Raw genomic sequence first — 22,669 nt, 5'->3', positions numbered from 1 at the left:
ATATCGTTTTAATTTATATGGTGAAGCAAGACAACATTTGTGTTGGTTCGTAGAAACTGAGTAAGATGGACCCAAGTGTGTTTACACGTTGGTGGATAAAATTTTGAACAATTGTTGTAACATCGGGTATGTCAAATGATTTTATTATTTAAAAACACAAATTAATTTTATTAATTAATAAAAGCAAAAACAGTTGAATTTGCCGATATAAAATAGGTGCGATAAAATTCTATTTATATATTTCTTTCCCTGTGAAAGTTTTTGTCCGTTTTTATCACACCGCCATGCCGGTCGCATTGTGCGAGGTCAGGTTTTACAGTGGACCAGTTACCAGTGCCGTGCAGAAGTGTTTTTTTAAATCATTTTCGAACTGCCCTTTTTGATTTTTTCTTTACAAAACTATATTTGTAAGGGTGTACATCCAGATTTTTTTTTTAATAAGTTCTGAATCACTCTGTATAGAATGTGAACTGAAACTATTGGCCGAATTTTGTCAAATTTACAAGAAAAAACATATTTTGATGTTACAGAATATCAAAATTTAAAATAATTTTTGCAACAGAGTTTCCCTTAGGAGAAATTTTATATAAAAAAATTAATAAGGATAAGTCGATAAATGGCATAATAATAATAATAATTTTTTTTTGTTTATCTTGTGTCATTGAAATCTCTCAAAATAATATTAAAGTATCATGAAGACAGACATAAATTTACGAATATTCATTAAATTTCGTAGTGTTATCTTCTGAAACGTTAATATAAACAATGACCAATAGTAGCGGTCCAGTAAACAACAATCAGTAGGGAAATGTATTGTCGGCACATTTGATCTCGGTGTATCCTTATTGGTGGCCTTGAAGTGTCTGCCATGTTACCCGAGGAGATTAACTGTATGGATTTATATGATTCAAGATAAATGTCGATAGAATTTATTGACAGACGACTGTACTTGCAAAACATGAGATAATATAATATAATAATCGACTGTAATTATGAAAATATCAGAAATTTTTGTGTCATAATTTTAGTTTGTTCCTCTAATTATTTAGATATTTTAGTTATGAAAGTTATGAAAAAATTTACATTTAATTTAATAAACTCTAACACCAAAAAGGGTCAGCGTATGTTTTCATTAAACTATTTTTGACTAACTAAAAATCTCACTATGAGAAAAAAGCAGATGAATAAAAAATATGAGGTTTAATCAAATAGTAACGGAAATTGCTAATTGCTTCATAAAGTACCTATTTATTTAATTTTAAATTTTTACCTGATCCCCTTCAAAGTAGCCCCCTATGATATTATATACTTATGCCAACGTAGTTTTCAGTTTGAGAAACACTGGTGATACGCCTCATTAAGTATCGTCTTGAGCATGGCTTGCGATTTTGCCTTTATCTCATTTAGTGTTGAAAAACATTGTCCTTTAAGTATTCTTTTGATTTTGAGAAACAGGAAAAGGTCACAGGGTCACGTCTGTAGAATAGGGTGGTTGCTGCAATACAACGCAACGGTGTTTCGCCAAGTACTGTGGATAAGCAAAGAAGAATGCGTCGGTGCTTGTCGTGGTGCAAAGTTTAGGCCAGGAAAATAAGCTGGGAAATGACCGTTTCGCGACTTTTTGTTTCGGCCAGCTGAATTTATCACTATAGATGCTAAGTATTATGTACAATAACATATTAGGTTCCACAGTCATAAAAATGGGGGGAAGAATGTTTACAGGGTGGTTAATTGTATAATTTTTAGGTAAATTCACGTTTTTCGCTTCGAACGTCAAAAAAGATTGATTAGATCAAAAGTTATAAACAGAAGAAATTTAATTATGACTTTTGAATTAAACATTTATAAACTGCGTTATTATTACCAGAACGTTTTTTAATAACTCACACGAAATCTGGAATCGGTAAGTTGATTAGTTTACAAGTTAAGGCCTTATAAACAAATTAGGATCTTCCACAATCGCACTGATTTTTTTCATGGTAGATTTCATAATAATACATTGAAATCTATAATTTTTTTTAAATTTCAAATTTGCAACCTGGAAATTTCACGAGCGTGATATAGCCATATATTATTACATATTCGGAAGGCTTATGAAAAGAGCTTTAAATTAAAAAAAATCGTCAAGAGTCGTTGAAAAACAACGGAGTTATATATCACGCTCGTTCTTCGTATATTTCATTTTGCAACTAAGGCTAAAAAATAAAAAAAGATCCAGGTTGCAAATTTGAAATTTAAAAAAAATGAGATTTCAATGTACTATTATGAAATCTACCATGAAAAAAATCACTGCGATTGTGGAAGATCCTCGGGATCGTCCAGACTAATAATTAGTTAATTTGTTTATAAGGCCATAAGTTGTAAACTATTCAACTTACCTATTCCAGATTTCGTGTGATTTATTAAAAAACATTCTGGTAATAATAACGCAGTTTATAAATGTTTAATTCAAAAGTCATAAATAAACTTATTCTGTTTATAACTTTTGATCTAATCAATATTTTTTGACGCTCGAGTGCTAGTTTTGTAGGTCTTTTGAAAACGAAAAGAAAAGTACTTTACTGTTTTCTCGTAGAAATGAACGAAAAAAGTTATAAGCGAAAAACGTGAATTTACATAAAATTAATACAATTAACCACTCTGTAAACAATCTTCCCTCCATTTTTATGACTGCGGAAACTAATATGTTATTGTACATAATATTTAGCATCTATAGTGATAAATTTAGCTTGCCGAATCAAAAAGTCGCGTCCAACTCTATATTTCCTGGCCTAAGTTGTGTCTTTGTCGTTTTCTTCGGATTGCCTCACGCAAATTGGGCAAACGTGTGGGTAGTACCTACTCCTTGTTACCAGTACGACCGGACAGTAAAAATTCATAATGAACTATTCGATTGTAGGTCGAAGAAAATGGATAGAGTGACCTTCACGTTTGACCAAATTTCGCCTCATCTTCGATGTCTTCTAGGTTTTCCTGTAAAATGCAGGGTTAGCGTTGAAATTTAATATTTGCAATAAAAAAATTATTTTAAGGAAGCAGTTTTGGAGAGTGTATTTTAGATCCTTAAAGTTATAAATTATTATATTTGTCATCACTTGGTATTGTACAGGGTGTTAAAAAAACTACTGAATAATTTTCTCAATTTTAAACAGCAATAACTTGGTTATTTTAAATGGGACACCCAGTATATTTTTACTTTTGGAAGTTAGGAAATTCAAAACTCTTTCAAACTGTGTATAGGTTCCCTATACCTACCTCTACCGGTATTGGAGATATTTGTGCCGTTTCGTTTTCTATCGAATTTTTTTGTAAGATATATCCACGTGTTTTCATTTGATTATTAAAGTTCAGAATCAAAAACCAAATTATACATATATGAATATATATAAAAAAAGAAAAAACAAACAAATTTTTTGTCTGCGGATAGAGCTCGCTCTGGAGAGTGGAAAATAAGACGATACTAAGGCGAAATCATTAAGTACAAATTTATCATCAATCATCAATTAATTTAAAACATATTCACACACATACTAAGTGTTGTATATTCTAAAACAAATGTACAAGGTGTCCCGCATAAGAACCGACATAGAGCAGGTGCATGAAGGGGTGTCCAAAATATTGTAATTTAACCAAACTTGCCTATATACAAAGGTGCACTCCTGAGGTGTTATTAGCCTCCAAAGTGGGACCCTAAATTTCCAAAAAAAAAGGAATATCTCTGCAACACTTTACCGCAGAAGAACCAAATTTAGTACATGATTTATTACTGGTCTTCTTTGACTATGATTTAAAGTTAATTGAAGCACTACAAGGTGTTCATTAGGGATGACTCACTCCTAAAATTGTATCGAACTTTTTTTTCATTGGCCGAAAAAAATAATGATATTAATTCACAGCAGAATTTAATTTAAAAATTTTTTTACTCTTGTTAAATTTTAAAAAAATATGGTTTTCAAGAAAAACCGTATTAACTGAAACGAGATTTTTAGTGTTTATTAGAAAATAATCGAAAAGTCTGTAGTAGGTAATGAATTTATCTTTCAAACTTGTCAGTTAGTATTAAAATTATTTTATTTCAACGATTGCCTCTGATTGTTGTTGAAAAAATATCAATTATTATTTTTATTATTTATTTGTATGTTTTACTTAATACAATATTCGCTTATTTAAAAACTACCCAGGTACTTGTTTTCTTTTTGTAGAATTAGGAGAGAGGTGAAGTAAAATTTATTGTCAAATTTGAAAGATAAACCCTACTAGGTATTGACTTTTTGATAATTTTCTAATGAACACTCTTAAAATCTTGTGTCAGTTAATACGGTTTTTCTAGAAAACCATAAAGTTTTTTAAAGAGTAAAAAAATTAAAATTAAATTCTACTGTGAATTAATATTACTATTTTTTCAATTCGGTCAATGAAATAAAAGTTCGATACAATTTTAGGGGTGAGTCATCCCCAATGAACACCTTGTAGTGCTTCAATTAACTTTAAATCATAGTCAAAGAAGATCAGTAATAAACCTAAATCATGTACCAAATTTGGTTCTTCTACGGTAAAGTGTAGCAGAAATATTAATTATTTTCGAAATTTGGGGCCCCACTTTGGGGCTAATAACTCCTCAGGAGTGCATCTTTATATATAGGTAAGTTTGATTAAATTACAATATTTTACACCCCTACATGCACCTACCCTGTGTCGGTTCTTATACGGGACACCCTGTATATAATAAGTCCTATTATTTTAGATAACTTTATTTATTCTGATTCACAGATTTAAGACACATTACTCTAAAATACCCAAAATTAAAATATTCATAATAATTGACCAGTTATTTCTCTACAGTTACAAGCTTGTATTTCTGAATACGTAAACTGAAATGATGAGTTTTTATGTTTCTTTAAAACTATTTTTTTTTTGCTCCCTTCCTAAACTGTTATATTTCTTTTATCAGTTTATTAAAATGTATGTATAAATGTATTATAACAGGAAAATCATTATACAAATGACAATCATATACACTCATAACTCTAATAAAATGATTACCTATACGTTTTATCAAGTTAATTTCATCCATTTATAGAAAGTTTTATCTGCGCATTGTTTTATTTATACCTGTGTATTTAAAGATCTGCAATCTAATCTATATCTTGAATTACAAGCTTTACTTACTTACAACCTAACTGTAGAATCATTAAATTGAAATGATGTATCCCTTCCAATGTACCTACTTAGTTGTTCTACCAACTAGACAACTACATATTTTTTTGATAGGTCTCTACAATTCTTTGTCAAAAAAAATTTTTCTCTGTTTAATATTGCCTCAAAATATCGAACCACATCATTTTGGAATACTGTAGCGTATAAAAAAATGATGAAAATTTTTCTAGACTGTATTTACACATCACAATATGCCACGTCGCACTTATAAGAAATTTTTGTTTGCACGTTTCACTCTTACGAAATGAACTCTTACCTGCTCCGATGTTAGGAGTTGAACTGATCTGAATAATTGAAAATATGAGCAACTAACGTGAATTATAAAAGTAATTGTAATTACAGATACTAGTTAGATAATGTCATTCTCTTAACAAGAATCAATAAAGAATGATGGTACCATACAGGTGGTATCATAAATGATTACAAGCCACGCAACCAGCAATTTTTTTTGGGACAGTAATTTTGTTTCCTTCATGTTCGCAATTAAATTTCGATAAAATTTAAAATTATTAAAACAGTACGATCAAGATTACGTTAAAATACAACATTCGGTTTTACCAGTTGTGATTGGTGTACTTTTTCACAAGATTCTATTCAATCATTCAGCGATCGCATTTTCTCGAGCGTACACGTAATGGTTTGTCGTTGATCATTGTAACCGAATCATTAACATTGGTGACACCAAGATTTAGGAATTTTTCATTACCAGTACTAGCTCAACAATATTGGTTACTAAGTTCAGTGGTCACGTGGCTTGTAAACATTAATGAAGGCTTTGTATAATATCTATTCAATTTCTTCTCTAGCTAAGATGTTGAGTTATGTCACAGGTAGGGCAACAAACACGTGCACACACAAAATTAACTGTAAAATAATACCCCTGGGTTTCTCTACTGTTTATTTTGTTTCTTAGGGTAGTTGCTAGTTGTTTAAGGGTAAATGTACAATGCACTGGAATTAATCCCAAAACAATAAGATCGAAATCATAGAATCAGTTGAGGATTTGTTTTTACAGTCACTACATACATTTGGTTCTGATGTGTAAATTTCAACAATTTATATTGGCAAAATCATGGCACCACTTAAATTGATAATTTCAGGAAATATGTTTTAAATGTAATATTCGTCGATAGATGATGCAAGTTACTCAAGGTGTAAGTAAATATTAACTTCATTTTTCGTACTTCGCTTAACAATGTGCCTCCGTAAATACAGATAGGCTTATGGAATCTAACGGGACTATTTTTTATAGGTATGGCTTTGACCGCTCGTAATTTGGCAACTTGTAACATTTTTAAATGCTTTTCTAGCTGAAAAATTAATAAATAACTCAATAACTACAAGGTCTCTACATTAACGAGAAATAAAACGTAAAATTTGTTACGTGAAAATTTAAAACAACAAAGAGTTGCCATTTTGTTACTTTGTATATGCCAGATGTTAAATTCCAGATAAAACATATCTAAAGCTGAAATTTTGACCTATATAATATAAAAATTTTTAAATAACTGGTTTAAAAGACCTATCTCTCACCAGGAAAGCTTATCTCCCACAAATCTGTAAGACCCTTCACCCTGAAAAATGTTCCTCTCTTGTTAAATGGGTTGGCGATATGTCTAGGCGCAGTTACCCGAGTTACTTTCACTACAAAGTGCCACTTTCACAAAGGAAACTAATTCGAATTTTATGGACATGATTGAAGTATTGGTAGATGAGCGAGTGAGAAACGTATTAGTCCAGTAGGTACAGGTTCAGAGGTAGTAATTTTCTATGAATCAAGGCACGGTAATTTAATTCTTTTTAATTCAATGGACAGATTTTAAAAGAGTATTAAGTACATATGAGTTAAAGGAATGTTTTTCCTTAAACATGTGAACATAATACTGTACAATAAGCTGTAATTGTTTAGGTTCTATATTTTTCAGAAGAACATCATTTTTCTATTAATAGAATACTCTTATGATGTTCTGTTTTTCATTTCATGGTGCCGTATACGCCCAAGTAGCACAAATAAGTTTATAATAGTTTTAATAATATCTATATAACCACTCTCCCACAGGTAAAAGCTTTATGAAAAGATGTTGAGAACAGTTTTATTCAGTATTAAATATGCATTTATAAATCCAAAATAGGCGCAGTTTATAAAACCATTTTATAAAAGCTGCGCATATTTATTCGACTAATTAGTGTTCTGTCTTTGCATTATTAGAGCATTTGTAAAATATACTATAAAACCTTTATACAGAAAGCATTGTCTTGTAAAACAAAGCTGATATAATTGTCTCCAAAGAAAAGGTTTATACATGTTTTATAAAAGCTATTTTTCCCAACTTGAAAGCGATGAATGTTGTATTAATGTTTCCAATATACAGTGCACCAAAACTTTTTAGCATTATAATTATGCGTTTCTATTATTTTCTAAATAATAAAACTGAAAGCTTTGGGCTATTTATTGCTGATTGTCGGCCATATAAGATAGGTAAGGTACTCAAGAGTAAATGTTTACCGATATACAGAATAAAATTAAATATGTATCTAGAAAATAAAAAACTACTTGCAACGAAAATTTTATTGATGAAATATATCATGATACCTTAAAAAAAACTAAACGCCTTTAAAATTAAGCAGATTTAGCAATCATCTGTAATAATTTTTGAAAAATGATGTCACAATTTCCGATTAAAAAAAAATAAAGAATATGAATACATAACAAATTATTAAAAATAATTCAATAGACACGCATTAAACTAATTATTTCATGATACATATATTATAAACTTGAATTTCTTTTTGACGTAATTCTGGTGTACAATATGGCTGACATCTTGTCCTAAGCATGTTTGAAAAATATGCCAGGAGGATACTTCTACCACAGCAACTATAAATCTGTTATAAAATAATTAAGATTTTAAATATTTTATATAGTATTTTGTAAATTTGCTGTCTACTGTCAATTTAAAAATTCTGCGTAAACTGCTTCCTGCTACAATTCCAATGGCGTCAGCAGAACAGATAATAAAGTAGCATGCAAGTATGATGGGTAGACATTAGTAGACATTGTAAGTGCTACTTGTATTTTAAAATGTTCTGAAATAAGCTCTGAAGATTTTGAATGATAAAATACTTTTAACTAATAGCACTGCTAGTAGAGTTTAGAAAAGACAAATATACGGAGTACTGTCACAAAGTCACAAGTTTGATAATCATATGGGCAAATCAGCCGCTTATTGGTCACAAACAACGAATATATTCTAGAAGAGACGTGATATGTCTACAGATGAAATCATTATCAGTTAGTGTTAATTGTAATTAATAATTAATGAAATTATAATCAGTAAGCAGTATTACAGTACTTTTACTGTTATTGATTGCAGCACAAAATAATTTTGCAGTAACTGTAAAAGCAACGTATCTATAAACAAAATCTTTCATAGATTTTAATGAAATTTGGCAGGTTTGTTTGAAATAATAAAGGGCTTATTTGAACGTAATAATATGATTAAAATTAATAATTCCAGTATCTTCCTGAAGGGTAACTAATAATATCCTAGGACATAACGCATAGTAGGTATTTAAATTTTAGATAGCAACATGCAGTTTTATCGTCATAATGGTTGTGATAGAGTATTAACACTAAAACTTTCTTATTCACAGATTTTTTTAGGTTAGGGACTATCATTTTTAAAACTTGTTATATATTATTTAACTTAAAAAGCTAAAATTATTTATAATTTAGTAATATAGTCTATTTAAATGATAATGTTATATAACATTAATAGTGCAATCAATATACTGTATTAAAGCTTTAAAAATTGACCGGTAAGTGTTTATAAGATTATAAAAAAACAAGGAAGCAGCTATTACACTTTAAACTTTTATAGATGTTTCATTTACCACGTTTATAAGACTCTAACAAAGCCTTTATAAAATTGTATAATTTTATTATTAGAATATTCTAACAGCTTTTTATATACCAAAATTGCTATAGGAGCAAATTAACACTTTATTAAGGCATTAAAATTATAAAAAGATATATTTGTTGCTATTAAAAAAAACAACAATTATATAACTTTAAGCGATGTAATAGTAGCATTTGTGTTAGTTGGGCGTGCACCACAAAATCCTATTTTGCATTTTTTTTATCTGTGCATATAAATAATCAAAATATATTTTTTCTTCAAATTTGGTATACAAATTTGAGGGATGTAAAATAATCTTACGCTATTATTTTCTCAATAAAAGAATACCTAACGTGTTTTTGAATGATAAATTCATAAAATAGTCCTGCTCCATTCCACTAGCGTATCTATAATTATTAAGACGTGAAAAACCTGGTTTCCACTAATTAAAAACTTACCATGCACTTCCGTAATCTTAGCTGGAAATCATTGATTACTTTGTTGTTCTTGGGCTAGATTCGGTGGGGGCGGGTCAGCTATACCTTTAGGCCCGCCCTGATCATTTCATTTCTTTTTGTTGGAGTCTAGAGGTTCTGATAGCGGATCCGTCCTCACAGAGACTAGCCCGAGTACAACGAGGGCATGTTAAATATTCCTAGCTAAGGCTTCGGAATTGCAAGCAACCACTGTCTTTTTAATTAATTCACATCCTATAGATTGAATAGAAATAACATAGCTCCACAAAAAAGAAAGTGGCAGGTCCGAAAGACAAGACAAGGTATCCATATGATTTTGGGGTCGCTGAATCCGAATCCGGTGTCCGTTTGACACGATTGACTCTGGTTTAAGGTCAGTTCAAGGCAAATGTAGGAAATCAATTGTCAATAAACTAAACCTATGTATCTATACGTTTTTGGGGTCGCCGAATCCTAATCCGGTGTCAGTTTGACGCGATCAGATCTGGTTTAAGTTCAGTTCAATGTGAAGCCATTTATGTTGTTCGTATTTGATCCTATGTAAGACTATCCTCAAATTACGGCACTCTTGTTTAAATGTGCGTTAGGTTTAAAACATCCATGTTTGAAGTGATTCATCCAACAATATCATTGTAGTAACCTAAGGAAAATTCTTCATCGTTAGAAAAATATTCCTTATTTCTGTACTGATAGTAAAAATCTTTCACTTTTCCGGCTTGCTTAGTATTTTTTTAGCCGTGATATTAGGAACTCTGCTCCATTCTCTGCCAGGCCCAAATCTCGAATATCATTTACTTTTTTTTTGTGATATTGTTCCTGTCTTTTTCAGAACGCGATATGGAATATATTCGTCATCACTAGTTACACTAGCAATATCAGTGATAGTTTCATTGCCACCCAAATTTCTTCCTTCTTTAATATCTTGGTGAAATCTTTCTTTCTGCTCAAACCCAATCAAATTTTTCACTTATGCTTAAAACCAAAATATTTGTATAAGTATCTTTCGTATTTTGATTGATCTTTTTCTATTAGAAAGTATTTAATAGACCTGATCGCTTTAATCGGACCTCAGATTCGAATTCAACGACCCCCAAAACGTATAGATATGTAAGTTTACTTTGTTTTCAATTGATTCTCCACATTTGACCTTGAACTGACCTCAACCCAGATCTGATTGAGTCAAACGGACATCAGATTCAGATTCGGCGACTCCAAAAACGTATACATACGTAGGTTTGGTTTGTTGACTATTGATTTTCTACATTTGACCTTGAACTGACCTTAAACCAGAGTTAATCGTGTCAAATCCGGCTTCGGATTCAACGACCCCAAAACCATATGGATATACCATGGTCTTGTCTTTCGAATCTGCCACTTTTTTTTTGTGGGTCTGTGTAATACTAACTTGGTTAAGGCACATTATCTCAACTACCTTGCTTTAATATTTCAGTAAGCTATGCAAGCAAAACGTCCTTCTCAATGAAACATCCTGTGTGTAGGAAAAATATTGTAAACATCTTTAAATTAGTTTATTTTTACATTTATTACGTTGTTTAGCGAATGTACTGTTATAAATTATTTTATAGGTTTATTAGGACACTATCAGACAACCGCATCGAAATGGATAAATTGTATGAAGCCATCATCAGAAAGTACAAATGCTGCATATGCGGCTATCTCTTGTCCAAACCACCTATTATGACTTCATTATTGGAAATAGATGAAGCTCTCCATAAATGCGGCAGGTGTAAACTAACTAATTTGGACGAACACCGCTGGAACCGAAACCATCTTTTTGAGGAAGTGGCCCAGTTCTTATATTTTCCTTGTTCTTACACTACTTGCAAAAAGAAGATACCATGGGATGAAGTAGAAGAACACGAAAAAAATTGCCTCCACAAGACCATAAAGTGTCCATTGTCGAAATATTGCGAATGTTTTGAGTTGATTCCTGTGGATCAGATTGGAGAACATTTCAAAGATAAACATGACGAGAATATTATAACAGCTGATATGATGGCGTATGGTTGGGAAGCTTATAGCAAATGTAATTATATATTTTTAATACAAATAGAAAATGAGCACTTTTTCGTCTACATTCAACAAGGGACTAGGATAGCTGTGCTGGCAACAAGAAGTACTAAATACGTCAAATTCAATGTAAAGCTGAAAATCAGTTCTAAGAATAATTTCACTGTCTCTTTCTATGATCTGCCAGTGGTTCTTTACGACCACGATATTATGTGCACGGATGTCCTTTTGAATAATAATGAGAAAGGGGAAGCGAATTTTAATAATTTCACGAACAATCTTGCGAATGAATTATTGGGTAACGCAGACAGCTTTTGTGGAAAGTTAAGGTATAATTCTAAGATGTAAAGTAGAAGAATGGTAGATCTACAGATTTCTATTATTTTTTTATCATACATCCTTTTGACTTCCTAAACACGAATCTAAAGTTGTTACGTTAAGCCTTTTCAATGCTATTTTCTGAAAAATCACAAATTTTAGGGATACGAGCAGATATATCTTTTGTGAAAGACTTCTATTCTAATCCTAATCTATACAATCTAATCCAACTTAGATTAACCTAACCTATCCTTATCTAATGTAATATTTGGTAAATTTTCCTACATTTTTAATTAGGTGAAGTTTTAATTATCGAAATTTTAATCTATTTTTAATCCTATGCTTGAAAACGATTTTGATTCGTTTACAGAATCTTAAAAAGTTTAACTTGTTTTCTAATAAATTTTTCGAATATGCTTTCGGGTCCTAACCGTAACAGACTTTTTATTAGTAATATCCACCTAATAAAAAATACATAAATGGTTAATTTATGTAAACTTTCCAAAACAACCTCAATATTCCGACTTTTTCGAAAGATTCATACGGATACAAATCTAAAAATACGATATGATAAATTATTTACTATTATACTATTTTTAGTATGTATTTTAGTTTAATTCCCATTTTATATCAAACTTCTTCAAATCTCGTCATCGGCAAAGATTTATTGATCAGCAATATTAATGTGCTTCGAATAAATATTGTCACTCATATTTTTGTCGAAAAAAATGTTATATACACCGTACGCGCCTAAAGTTTGAAATAAATTCAGTAAAAACGAAACAATTTTGTTTGGGGAAAAATCCTCGAACTGTTAAATAATAATAATCGTATGAAAAGTTTAGTTACTCTTGGAAAACTAAAAAGTCTGACAGATTATTATTATGATGTTTGTTTTCCTGTTGTAGTAACAAAAAAGTTGTTAATAAAGTATAAACGTATTCGTTTAAGGAAATCATTTTACTTTAATATAAATACAAAAAACAGGTCGATTTTTGATTTAAAAATTACATATTTCATTTGTTTTCGAATAATGACTTCATCAACATTTTTTTTAAATAGCAACCCCTATTTTTTTCTTGATTCTGAAAGATTGTTTCATTGTCGATCCGATAGTATTAAAATGTTGCCATCTTACATAGGAAAGTTTTCGAGTAAATGACGATTGAATGTTAGAAAACGTAAATTTTATTCATTAAAAAAATAACAATTCCTATGTCAAGCAAATACAATTCATTAAGTTTTCTACCTAAATTAAGTGTTCGAATTGCTACCCACCGACTTTTTGACAATACGCAAGTCTGTGTAGAAATTCTTTTTGCACATTATGAATTATTTCTGGGGTAACTCTGTGTATTTCGTCTATAGCGGTCGATAGCCGCACGGTTTAAGGCGCCAGTACTTAAAAAAATGTGTTGTTTCTGCCCGGGTTTCGAATCCCGCGGCCGGTAGACCGTAGATTAGCTATGCTTGTACGGAGGATTGGCACCCTCTGTGCAGGTATGGTAGGGTGGAAGAATGTTGGCTTGGGTCAATGTGAGGTGACATCGGTTGGCATTTGACCACCCCCCTAATTAATGAGGTTTTCCAGGTTTCCCTCATGTCTGCACTGAATGGTGGTTAGGGCCTACCAACATAAGTCGTTCCTGGGTGCAAATGCGGCCTGCTTAATAATAATATGCCGCCTCCTCTCCCGCACAAGTCTCCGACTTCGGGGCTAATTCTTGCAGTTAGAATGAGGAGTAGAGATATTATTATTATTATACAATTTTGGAGTTCTTCTAAATTATGTGGTCTATTAATGTACACTTTAGACTTTAAGTAGCCCCATAAGAAATAGTCCAGGGTTGTAAAATCTGGGGATCTCGCGGGCCATTCTATCGGTCCTCGTCTGCCGATCCACCTCCTAGGAAAACAATTGTCCAGAAAATCTCAAACAAGGCGCGCATAGTGCGAAGGTGCACCGTCTTGTTGAAACCATGTGGTGTCATCAGGAATGTCAGGGTCATTATTGTTAGGAAAAATTACTGCAAGCGTTGGAACAAGGTCATTTTATAAAAACTCTAAATAGGTATCTTTCTCCTGTAAGGGTTCCTTCAAAGAAAAAAAGCCCTACTATTCTGTTGTCAACTATTCCAGCCCACACATTTAATTTCTGTGGGTGTTGGGTATGTGTCTCTGCCATCCAATGAGGATTTTTCCGACTCCAATACCTGCAAGTTTGACGGTTCACTGTAGCATTGAGACAAAATGTGGCCTCGTCTGAAAAAAGTGTTTGCCGGTGTAAATCTCTATTTACTTGACATAAATCCATCATAATTTCACAAAAGTGTAAGCGGCGGTCGGGATCGTCTTCATTGAGTTCCTGCACAAGTTGAATTTTGTAGGGATGATATTTTTCCTGCCTCAGGATACGTAGTAGCACTGTGGTCTGACTAATTTCATTGTTCAATGTTCTGTTTGTGATCTTCACGAACGCTTGGACGTCCAGGTTTTGGAATATTTACAACATTGACAGTTTCTCTAAATTTAGATTCTATCTTACTGACTGTTGCGGTTGATACGGCGATCTGGATGTTTTTCATTAAATAAATCGCAAACTTCCTGCTGCGTTCTAGTCTTATCCCCGCATCATATAAGAATTAAAATTTCAATTCTTTGTGCGACAGTTAAATGTGCCATAATACTTTAAATTCAACAATAATTTTTATATCGCTTACAATACTTAGATAGGGTATGACAGTGACACTTTGTAAAGATTTACACCTACGTAATCCATAAAAAATTTCAGGCATTTCGAAAAACTAAATTTGATAACGTTTTTGCTTTATTTTAATTGATATGGGTTTTCTAACATTCAATCGTCATTTACTCGAAAATTTTCCTATGTAAGATTGCAACATTTTAATACTGTCGGATCGACAATGAAACGATCTTTCAGAATCAATAAAAACAATAGGGGGTTGCTATTTAAAAAAAATGTCGATGACGTCATTACTCGAAAACAAATAATGGTTGAAAATCACTTTTTATGCTAAAATATGCATTTATTAAATTAAAAATCAAGCTGTTCGAAAATTTTTCCCAGAAAAATTTGTTTCATTTTTACTGCATTTATTCCATACTTTAGGCGCGTACGGTATATACAAGGTATTAACGAAATAAGTACTAAAAATTGGAGAGTATGTAAAACATGTCGAAATATGATGAAAACCTCAGTAGAGTTTTTGTCAGTGGTGACCCCTAAATGATATACAGCCCCTTGAATGGGTAACTCAGGAAACAGTTTTTAATTTCATAACTTCAAAACGGTTTAATATTAAATCACGAAATTTTGAGGTTGTATTACTATTTATATGCTTAATAATCGGTATACTTCCTCGAAAAAATGAAAATTTATCATATTTTGCATAAAAAAGGTACTCTTGTTAGATTTCAATAATTCATTACTTGCCCAAACATTTCTACTGTAAAATAAATGTTCCAATTGTGCCATGAGAAAATTACTATTTTTATATTTAATTTTCCTTATGTACTATTATTATCGTTGTTGTAGTTGTTATGTAACTGTTACTAAATCAGGGTTCAATATCACAGTTAAGTAGATAGTTTTGTAGTAAACAGTAACATAAATAATTTTGAATAATAAAATATTATTAAGTACTATTATTATTTTTATTTGAAAATCGAAAAATACCAAAAAAAAGACCCATGACGTAAAATTTTTATTGTAAATGTAGTTTCACCGTTGAAGATAATATTGCTTTATTGGCTAATTCAGATTCGGCGGAAACCGCGCGGAGTTTATTTTACCGTTTTCGAATTCGTTCACACCTGCCCGCCGTGGATAGTTGATCCGCGCGGATTCCTCTGTATCTAAACTAGTAGCCTTATAATAATTCTTAGATTGGAATATTGAGTGGATAATGTAGTCAATTTGCTAAATTTATTTTCAGCAGGAATTTTTCAGCACGTAGGTAATAAATTATTGAAATGGATTTTACTAGAAAACGGCTCATGCTATTAAGATCTAATAAGAGTACCTTTTTTATGCAAAATATGATAAATTTTCATAATTTCGGTTCAGGAAGTAGAAAAAATTGCGTACAAAAAAAATGTAAAATTTGCCCCATAGTCCCGCATTTTCTTAGGCCCCTGTAGCAAATTTTGGTTTGTATATTATGCCGATTATTAAGCATTTAAATAGTAATACAACCCTAAAATTTCGTGATTTAATATTAAACCGTTTTGAAGTTATGAAATTAAAAACTGTTTCCTGAGTTACTCCTTCAAGGGGCTCTATCTCCCTTAGTGGCTGCCACTGACAAAAACTCTACATTTTTTTCATCATATTTCGACATGTTTTACATACTCTCCAAATTTAAGTACTTATTTCGTTAACACCTTGTATAATATCAATATTTTGTTCTATTGTGAAACGCTGGGTTGTTCATTAGAATCCATGTTGGTTTCATAATTTTATCATCTTGGTTTAATACATAGTCTAGCTTTGTATCGGCATATTGTTTCATCTGATTTTCTTTTTACGGAAATACTTACTTATTATTAGTGAAGGGTTTCCTTTCTTATCCTTTCGGGATAAAGGTACATCCCAGGTCTTGTTGTTTTCTAATGAATTTATTCTTTCTAATTGTTTCCTTCCACTTTACATCAATATACTGGAACACTTTATTTAAGGGATGTCATATATAACTAAGTTCCTAATCTTAATATAACGTTGATAACTTCAAATTTCTGCTGCTAGGAAATATCAATATCAACAGAATTGTTTTAGGTTCACGCATAAACCTCGACTTTTCTCATTACAGATAAAATTTTTTACAGGAACAAATAATCTACATTTTGTTGAATTATTATCGTATCCTACAAAATATTTTTTTGCTTTTGGCTTGGAATTTGGTCCGTCACTGATTAGGAACATGAGCATACGCATCAGAATAAAAAATACTGTCTTTGTTTTAGTAATATTAAGCTAATAACAAATAAACTATAAATGTCAACCTATCAGTAGTTAATGTAAACTTTCCAAAACAACAATTGCCACAAAACAATTTCAGAATTAAATTTGTGAAGATAGATTTTGTTTAAGAAAAATATGGGTATCTGAAGTTGCACCATTCTACATATAATCAAGTCTGTACCCAAAATTAGTAATAACATATTAATTATAGGTATTATATTAGACTTATCCCTGACGAAATTGTTACTGAGGATGCAGACCAACTTACAGAAGAAGAAGATGAAAGAGAAAAAAACAAAATTTTGAATTTCAGGTAAGGAGAGTTTATTGTTACTAAATTCAAATAATTTCTAAAATATTTGTCTAACCTCATTCCAAAATTTGATACCACTATAACTGAGGGGTTATTATTTGTTAGTCGTTATGGATAGTACCGTAAAGCCCTTAATTTTTGAAAGGGGAGCATATAGATTACACAGCCACACAAAAAAAGAAAAGTATTCTGTACTTTTCTTGCGACATATGTTATCAGTAGTATTTTTGCCTCCTGATCACGAATCCGGTGTCAGAATTGAGTTATCACATCACAGGAATTTCTAACCTCAAAAAACAGGTCAAAAATAGCAAAAATTTACAAAAAACTAGAAAACATTTTTTTTTCTATATTTCATTTATATAGTTAAGCTAACCTAATAAAAAAACGGGTCAATTAAGGTCACAATCATGAATTTTCCAAAAATAACATATTCGCGCCAAATTTGGTATACAGGGGTTTTCAGAGCCACTGATCACGGATCCGAGGTCAATTTTGCAAAATTCAAGATGGTGGATCCAAGATGGCCGACCAAATTTTCAAAAAATAACAGATTCGCATCAAATTTGGTATAAGGGGGTTTTCGGGGTCGCTGATCACAAATTCGAGGTCATCTTTGCAAAATTCAAGATGGCGGCCGACCAAATTTTCAAAAAATAACACATTCGCGCCAAATTTGGTATACGGGGGTTTTCGAGGTTACTGATCACGAATCCGAGCTCAGATTTACAAAATTCAACCCGTGAATAGATCTTTTACAGAAAAAAGAACAATATATAGAAGAAAAAAGTAGATTAACACATGATTGGGTACCCAGGTTATAAAGTAAAATATTACAAAATGAATTTCGTAATTCTGACCTCGAATACGTTATCAGCGACCCCGAAAACCCCCGTATACCAAATTTGCTGCGATTTCGTAATTTTTCAAAATTTGGTCGGCCTTATTGGATCCATCTTGAATTTTGCACAATTGACCTCGGATCCGTGATCGGCGACCCAGAAAACCCCCATATGCCAAATTTGGCGCGAATCTGTTATTGTTTGAAAATTCGTGATATCTGACTTTAATTGACCCGTTTTTTTGAGGTTAGAAAAAGAACTGCAGACCTCGAATTCACGTTGGGAGTCTTAATAATAACTATATAAATGAACATTTAAATATAGAAAAAAAATTTTTTATATTTTTTCTAGCACTTTTTCATGAATTTTTGCTATTTTTTGCCTGTTTTTTTGAGGTTCGGAAATTCCTGTGATGTGATAGCTCAATTCTGACACCGGATTCGTGATCAGGAGGCAAAAATACTATAGATAACATATATCGCCTGAAAAGTACAGACTACTTTTCTTTTCTTATGTGTTATCTAAACTTTAATTACGATACGCATGATGTTAGAAATGTTGTAGAATCAGAAAATGAAATTAGAGAACTTACTATTCTTTCAGTCCCGCAGCGCTGAATCCACAGATTGGTTGTGCGGGTTGTTCACTTTCAAGGGGTCATTTAATTTAAAGACAACAAGCAAACATCAACAAAAGGAAGGTATTCAATAATAATAATAAATGTAATTAAAGTAAATAAAACAATTATTGGATGAATGAAGATTCAAGGAGTCGCGTATACGAGTATATGGCAGAATTTGAAAGCAAAACTATTGCCAATTAACAAATGAACCCGAGACTTTAAAATTAAAAACGGACTGTCTGAAAGCCCTAAGAGAACTGAATTTTTAGATTTCATTATGGATTCCGACACCTTCATTGCGACCTCATCCGTTTTGGATATAGAGGTTTAGTTCTACTGTATTAGCAAATTCTGGCCTTGAATGACCGTCTATATCTTAGGTACGTTACCTAATTTTTATTTGCTGTCGTGCCGTTTTAACACTTTCCTAAATCTAGAGGACGCCCTAAAGTAACTTTTAAACTTAATATGAATCATTACACAAAAAATGAATTTACTACCTATAATCTTATGCCTAATCCAACTTCAAATTGAGCTTCATAGAGGAAGGAACACTTCCAATAAAACTTCTTTGTACTATCGACTCTACAACGTCATGCACCTCAAAATTTTCGCATTATGTATTTTTATTTGATTAGATTTTGCACCTTTCAATGTTTTTGAAGACAAATTTATATTTTTTCAGAGTTCATTGTTCCGATGATGATTCGACCTATAACAAATTGTATGAAGTTATCAAAAAGTACAAATGCTGCGTATGCGGCCTCCTCTTATCTGTCCCACCTATCATGGTATCCAATCTGGGCAAGGATAATCAAGTATATAAATGCGGTAGATGCGAAGGCATCAGTTTGGAGACATACCGTTGGATTCGGAATGATCTTTTTGAAAAAGTGGCTTGGTTTTTACATTTTCCTTGTTCCTACTTTCCGTGCATGGAGAGGATACCGTGGGGTAGAGTACAAGAACATGAAATAAATTGTCAGTTTAAAACAATAAAGTGCCCCTTATCCAATGAATGTAAATCTTTCGAGGAGATTCCAGTACATCAGATTGGAAAACACGTTACTAATATACATAATAGAACCATTGAAACAAACGATACGATGGTAAATGGTTTAGCGTTGAATCCTCGAGATGACTATTTATTTTTGTTACAAATAAAACATCAGTATTTCTTTCTCTACATTCTCAAAGGAAATCGGATAGCTCTGCTGGCTACCAGACTGGGAAAATACACCAGATTCAATGTAAAATTGAAACTCCAGCCAGAAGATAACTTTGCGGTGTCTTTTAATGATCTGCCAGTGGTTCTTTATGACGTCAAATATCACTGTACATCATGTATTTATGATACATGCAGCGAGACTCACTATACTTACTTGAAGACCAGAAAGAGACAAACGGATATCCGTACCTTCACTAACGATCTTAACAATGAAGTTACCAGGAATTTATTTTGTAATAATGGAATTTTGAGGTATTTTATGGGAACTTGTCCCCGTTGAGATCTATATCGGTATAAAATACAAGTTTGGTATGACACTGTAAATAACGTTGTCTGTTTCACTTGAAGGTTGCTTTCGCTGTACAGCAAAAATAAAACGCTCTCTAACGGTACAAATAAAGTATTTTATTTGAAAACAAAACTTGTGAAAAAAGACGTCTTGTCGGTTCGAGTGTTTGCTGGAGAGTCCCCGTGTGTGGAGTCGGTCGTAGGTATATGAGTAAGCATCTGGTCGCCGGCGGCAGTCCGCCGTAGACCCTTCCTGGAACGCTGGTTCGTCCGGCGGCGTCCTGCTGGCGCTCTTGACGTAATGCATAAATATGGGTTACTTACGGCATGTGTACCCACACACTGTACATAACAGTGAAACATACATAAATACAGGGTGGTGGCCGAGGTATCCGAGATACTTAGCATATGACTAATTTTAAGCAAAAATGGTTTTATTCACTTTTTCCGAATTCCCAATGGTTCTTGAAATATCAGGGTTTGAAGTTGCCAGGTAGTTGCTAAAGAGTAAATTACATTGTTGCAACTAGAGGGCTTAGAAAATAATGTGGTTTATTTTAATAAAAGCATAATGACGGTGTAATTATTAAAGCTGCTCAATGTGATCACCGCCTTGTGCAATGCAACATAATCCTCTGTCGAAGCTCTCGTTCCAAGTTGTAGTTTTCTATATTGTTTTTCACTTCATCAAACGCCGTATGAATCTTCTCAATGAGTTGGTCCCTGTAATTAGACTTTCCCATTGAATAGAAAAGTGTTTTCATATGTCCCCACGTAAAGATGTCGAACGGGTTAAGATCCGGAGATCGCAATGGCCAAGCAATTGGATCATCGCGTGCTATCCATCGATTTGAATAATTTTTGGTCAAGTATTTTAGTTATTTGCCTTACACTGACACGTATATACGTATATCGAGACAAATACCGATAAGGATCTCAACGCGAATAGGGCCTTTTAGAAAGAAACATGAAATAATCTTTTTACTACTTACATCGCGGAACTAATTGAATTATATGAACATTTTTACAGGTATTATATCACACTTATCGCTGATGATAAGATAGAAGAACACGAAAAAGAAGATGAGAAAATTCCACCACAGATCAACGTAGAAACTGTAAGAAGAGCTCTCAATTGTCCATACTGCATGAAATACATGACACCTCCGATTTTCACGTGTGCTACTGGTCATACCATCTGCAATGAGTGTAGACCACGGCTGAAGGAGTGCCCTACGTGTAAGGCCTACTTCAGACAATCAAGGAATTACGCCTTAGAAGATATGTCTAACGAATTGGAACTGCCTTGCCAATTCAACATGGACGGATGCACATTCGTGGGCAGTGTCTCTCAAATGTATAATCATGAACTGAAATGCTCGTACAACGATTTTCAAGAAAAAATATTTCATTAAGTAATAGAATTTACTGTTCATAATAATTTAATTTTGCGTATAATGTTAGGCAGGCAGTTATAACACGTAAACTTTGTTTATACAATATTAGTGGATAAATAGAGATAATGTTTATGATGTCTGTTTTTATTTATTTCTGTAATTTTTTGTTACTTTTTTACTTAATTGGGCGTTTTTGACATACTGAAAGGAAAAAAGAAATTTTAAATACATAAACCTTCATACCAATAGCGCCAGTGGTTTTAAGGCTTTCAGAGCACGTCTTGATATTTAAAGTACAATAGTACAAGTACAAAGTCTACGTTCTGTTCGCTAGTTACAGACTTACATTATCTGCTCTAATTGTTCTTGGGCCAGGCTCTGTAGGGGCGGACGCGTTTGTTTTGTTTTTGGAAAATAAAAACGGACGATTTTCGAAATGTTAACTTTCAAACATTATAATGTAATCGTAAATAATCTACTTCTTTCATACTTCCCCGTATACTTTTAAGTCTAAATTGTATCTAACTATAATTGACCCCCGATTTCTTTATTATTCAATTGTTAATGTTTCTATTTTAAAAAGAATATTCATAAATGATTACAAGCCACGTGACTAATTTTGTCTGGAACAGTAATTTTATTTCCTTCACGTTGGCCAATAAATTTTGGTAAATAGAATAAGAACCTGTAAATCTTAAAGCACAGGACCGTATGCACCTCTCCTGAAATTTCTTCCTATGCTTTGACCATGATGTGTCTCGTAATTTATACTCGAATAGCAATTCAGCGAGTCCGGTATTGGTAAACTAGTCCGCCTGATGTAAATTTGACGGCGGCGCGCTGATCATCAAAACAAACCTGTATTGGTCCATTAGGTCGTAAATAATTTTTTTGTATGGTACACGGTTTCACTCAGCTTTACCACTTTGCCATTGCAGTGCAGAGCATTGCTTGGAGGGGTATGTTGTTGGTATAATACGTATTATTATTTATTAGTTGATATTATTATTTATTCATATCGTAACCAGTAAAGGGCAATAGTTATTAAAATAAATGT

At 32.3% G+C, this 22,669-nt stretch overlaps 1 protein-coding gene across 1 annotated transcript; it reads left to right on the top strand.

Annotated features, from left to right (window-relative positions):
* The first annotated feature begins 106 nt into the window (after nt 1–106).
* On the top strand, nt 107–21,747 carry LOC108911434. Its single transcript, XM_018716373.1, has 5 exons — nt 107–126; nt 11,179–11,952; nt 17,134–17,235; nt 19,385–20,179; nt 21,246–21,747. The coding sequence occupies exons 2-5, from the start codon at nt 11,213–11,215 to the stop codon at nt 21,628–21,630; spliced, it is 2,022 nt and encodes a 673-aa protein (XP_018571889.1). The 5' UTR covers nt 107–126; nt 11,179–11,212; the 3' UTR covers nt 21,631–21,747.
* Nucleotides 21,748–22,669: the final 922 nt, after the last annotated feature.

This window comes from Anoplophora glabripennis, unplaced genomic scaffold (assembly GCF_000390285.2).
Source record: "Anoplophora glabripennis isolate ALB-LARVAE unplaced genomic scaffold, Agla_2.0 scaffold672, whole genome shotgun sequence".
Classification (NCBI taxonomy): domain Eukaryota; kingdom Metazoa; phylum Arthropoda; class Insecta; order Coleoptera; family Cerambycidae; genus Anoplophora; species Anoplophora glabripennis.
The sequence above is the reverse complement of the archived record's forward strand: the minus strand, read 5'-3'. Positions and strand labels throughout refer to the sequence as shown.

Coding starts and splice junctions, on each gene's coding strand:
- LOC108911434 (XM_018716373.1), top strand. CDS start 11,213: ATGGATAAATTGTATGAAGCCATCATCAGAAAGTACAAATGCTGCATA. Junction 11,953..17,133: donor AGCTTTTGTGGAAAGTTAAG/GTATAATTCTAA, acceptor TATTAATTATAG/GTATTATATTAGACTTATCC. Junction 17,236..19,384: donor AACAAAATTTTGAATTTCAG/GTAAGGAGAGTT, acceptor ATATTTTTTCAG/AGTTCATTGTTCCGATGATG.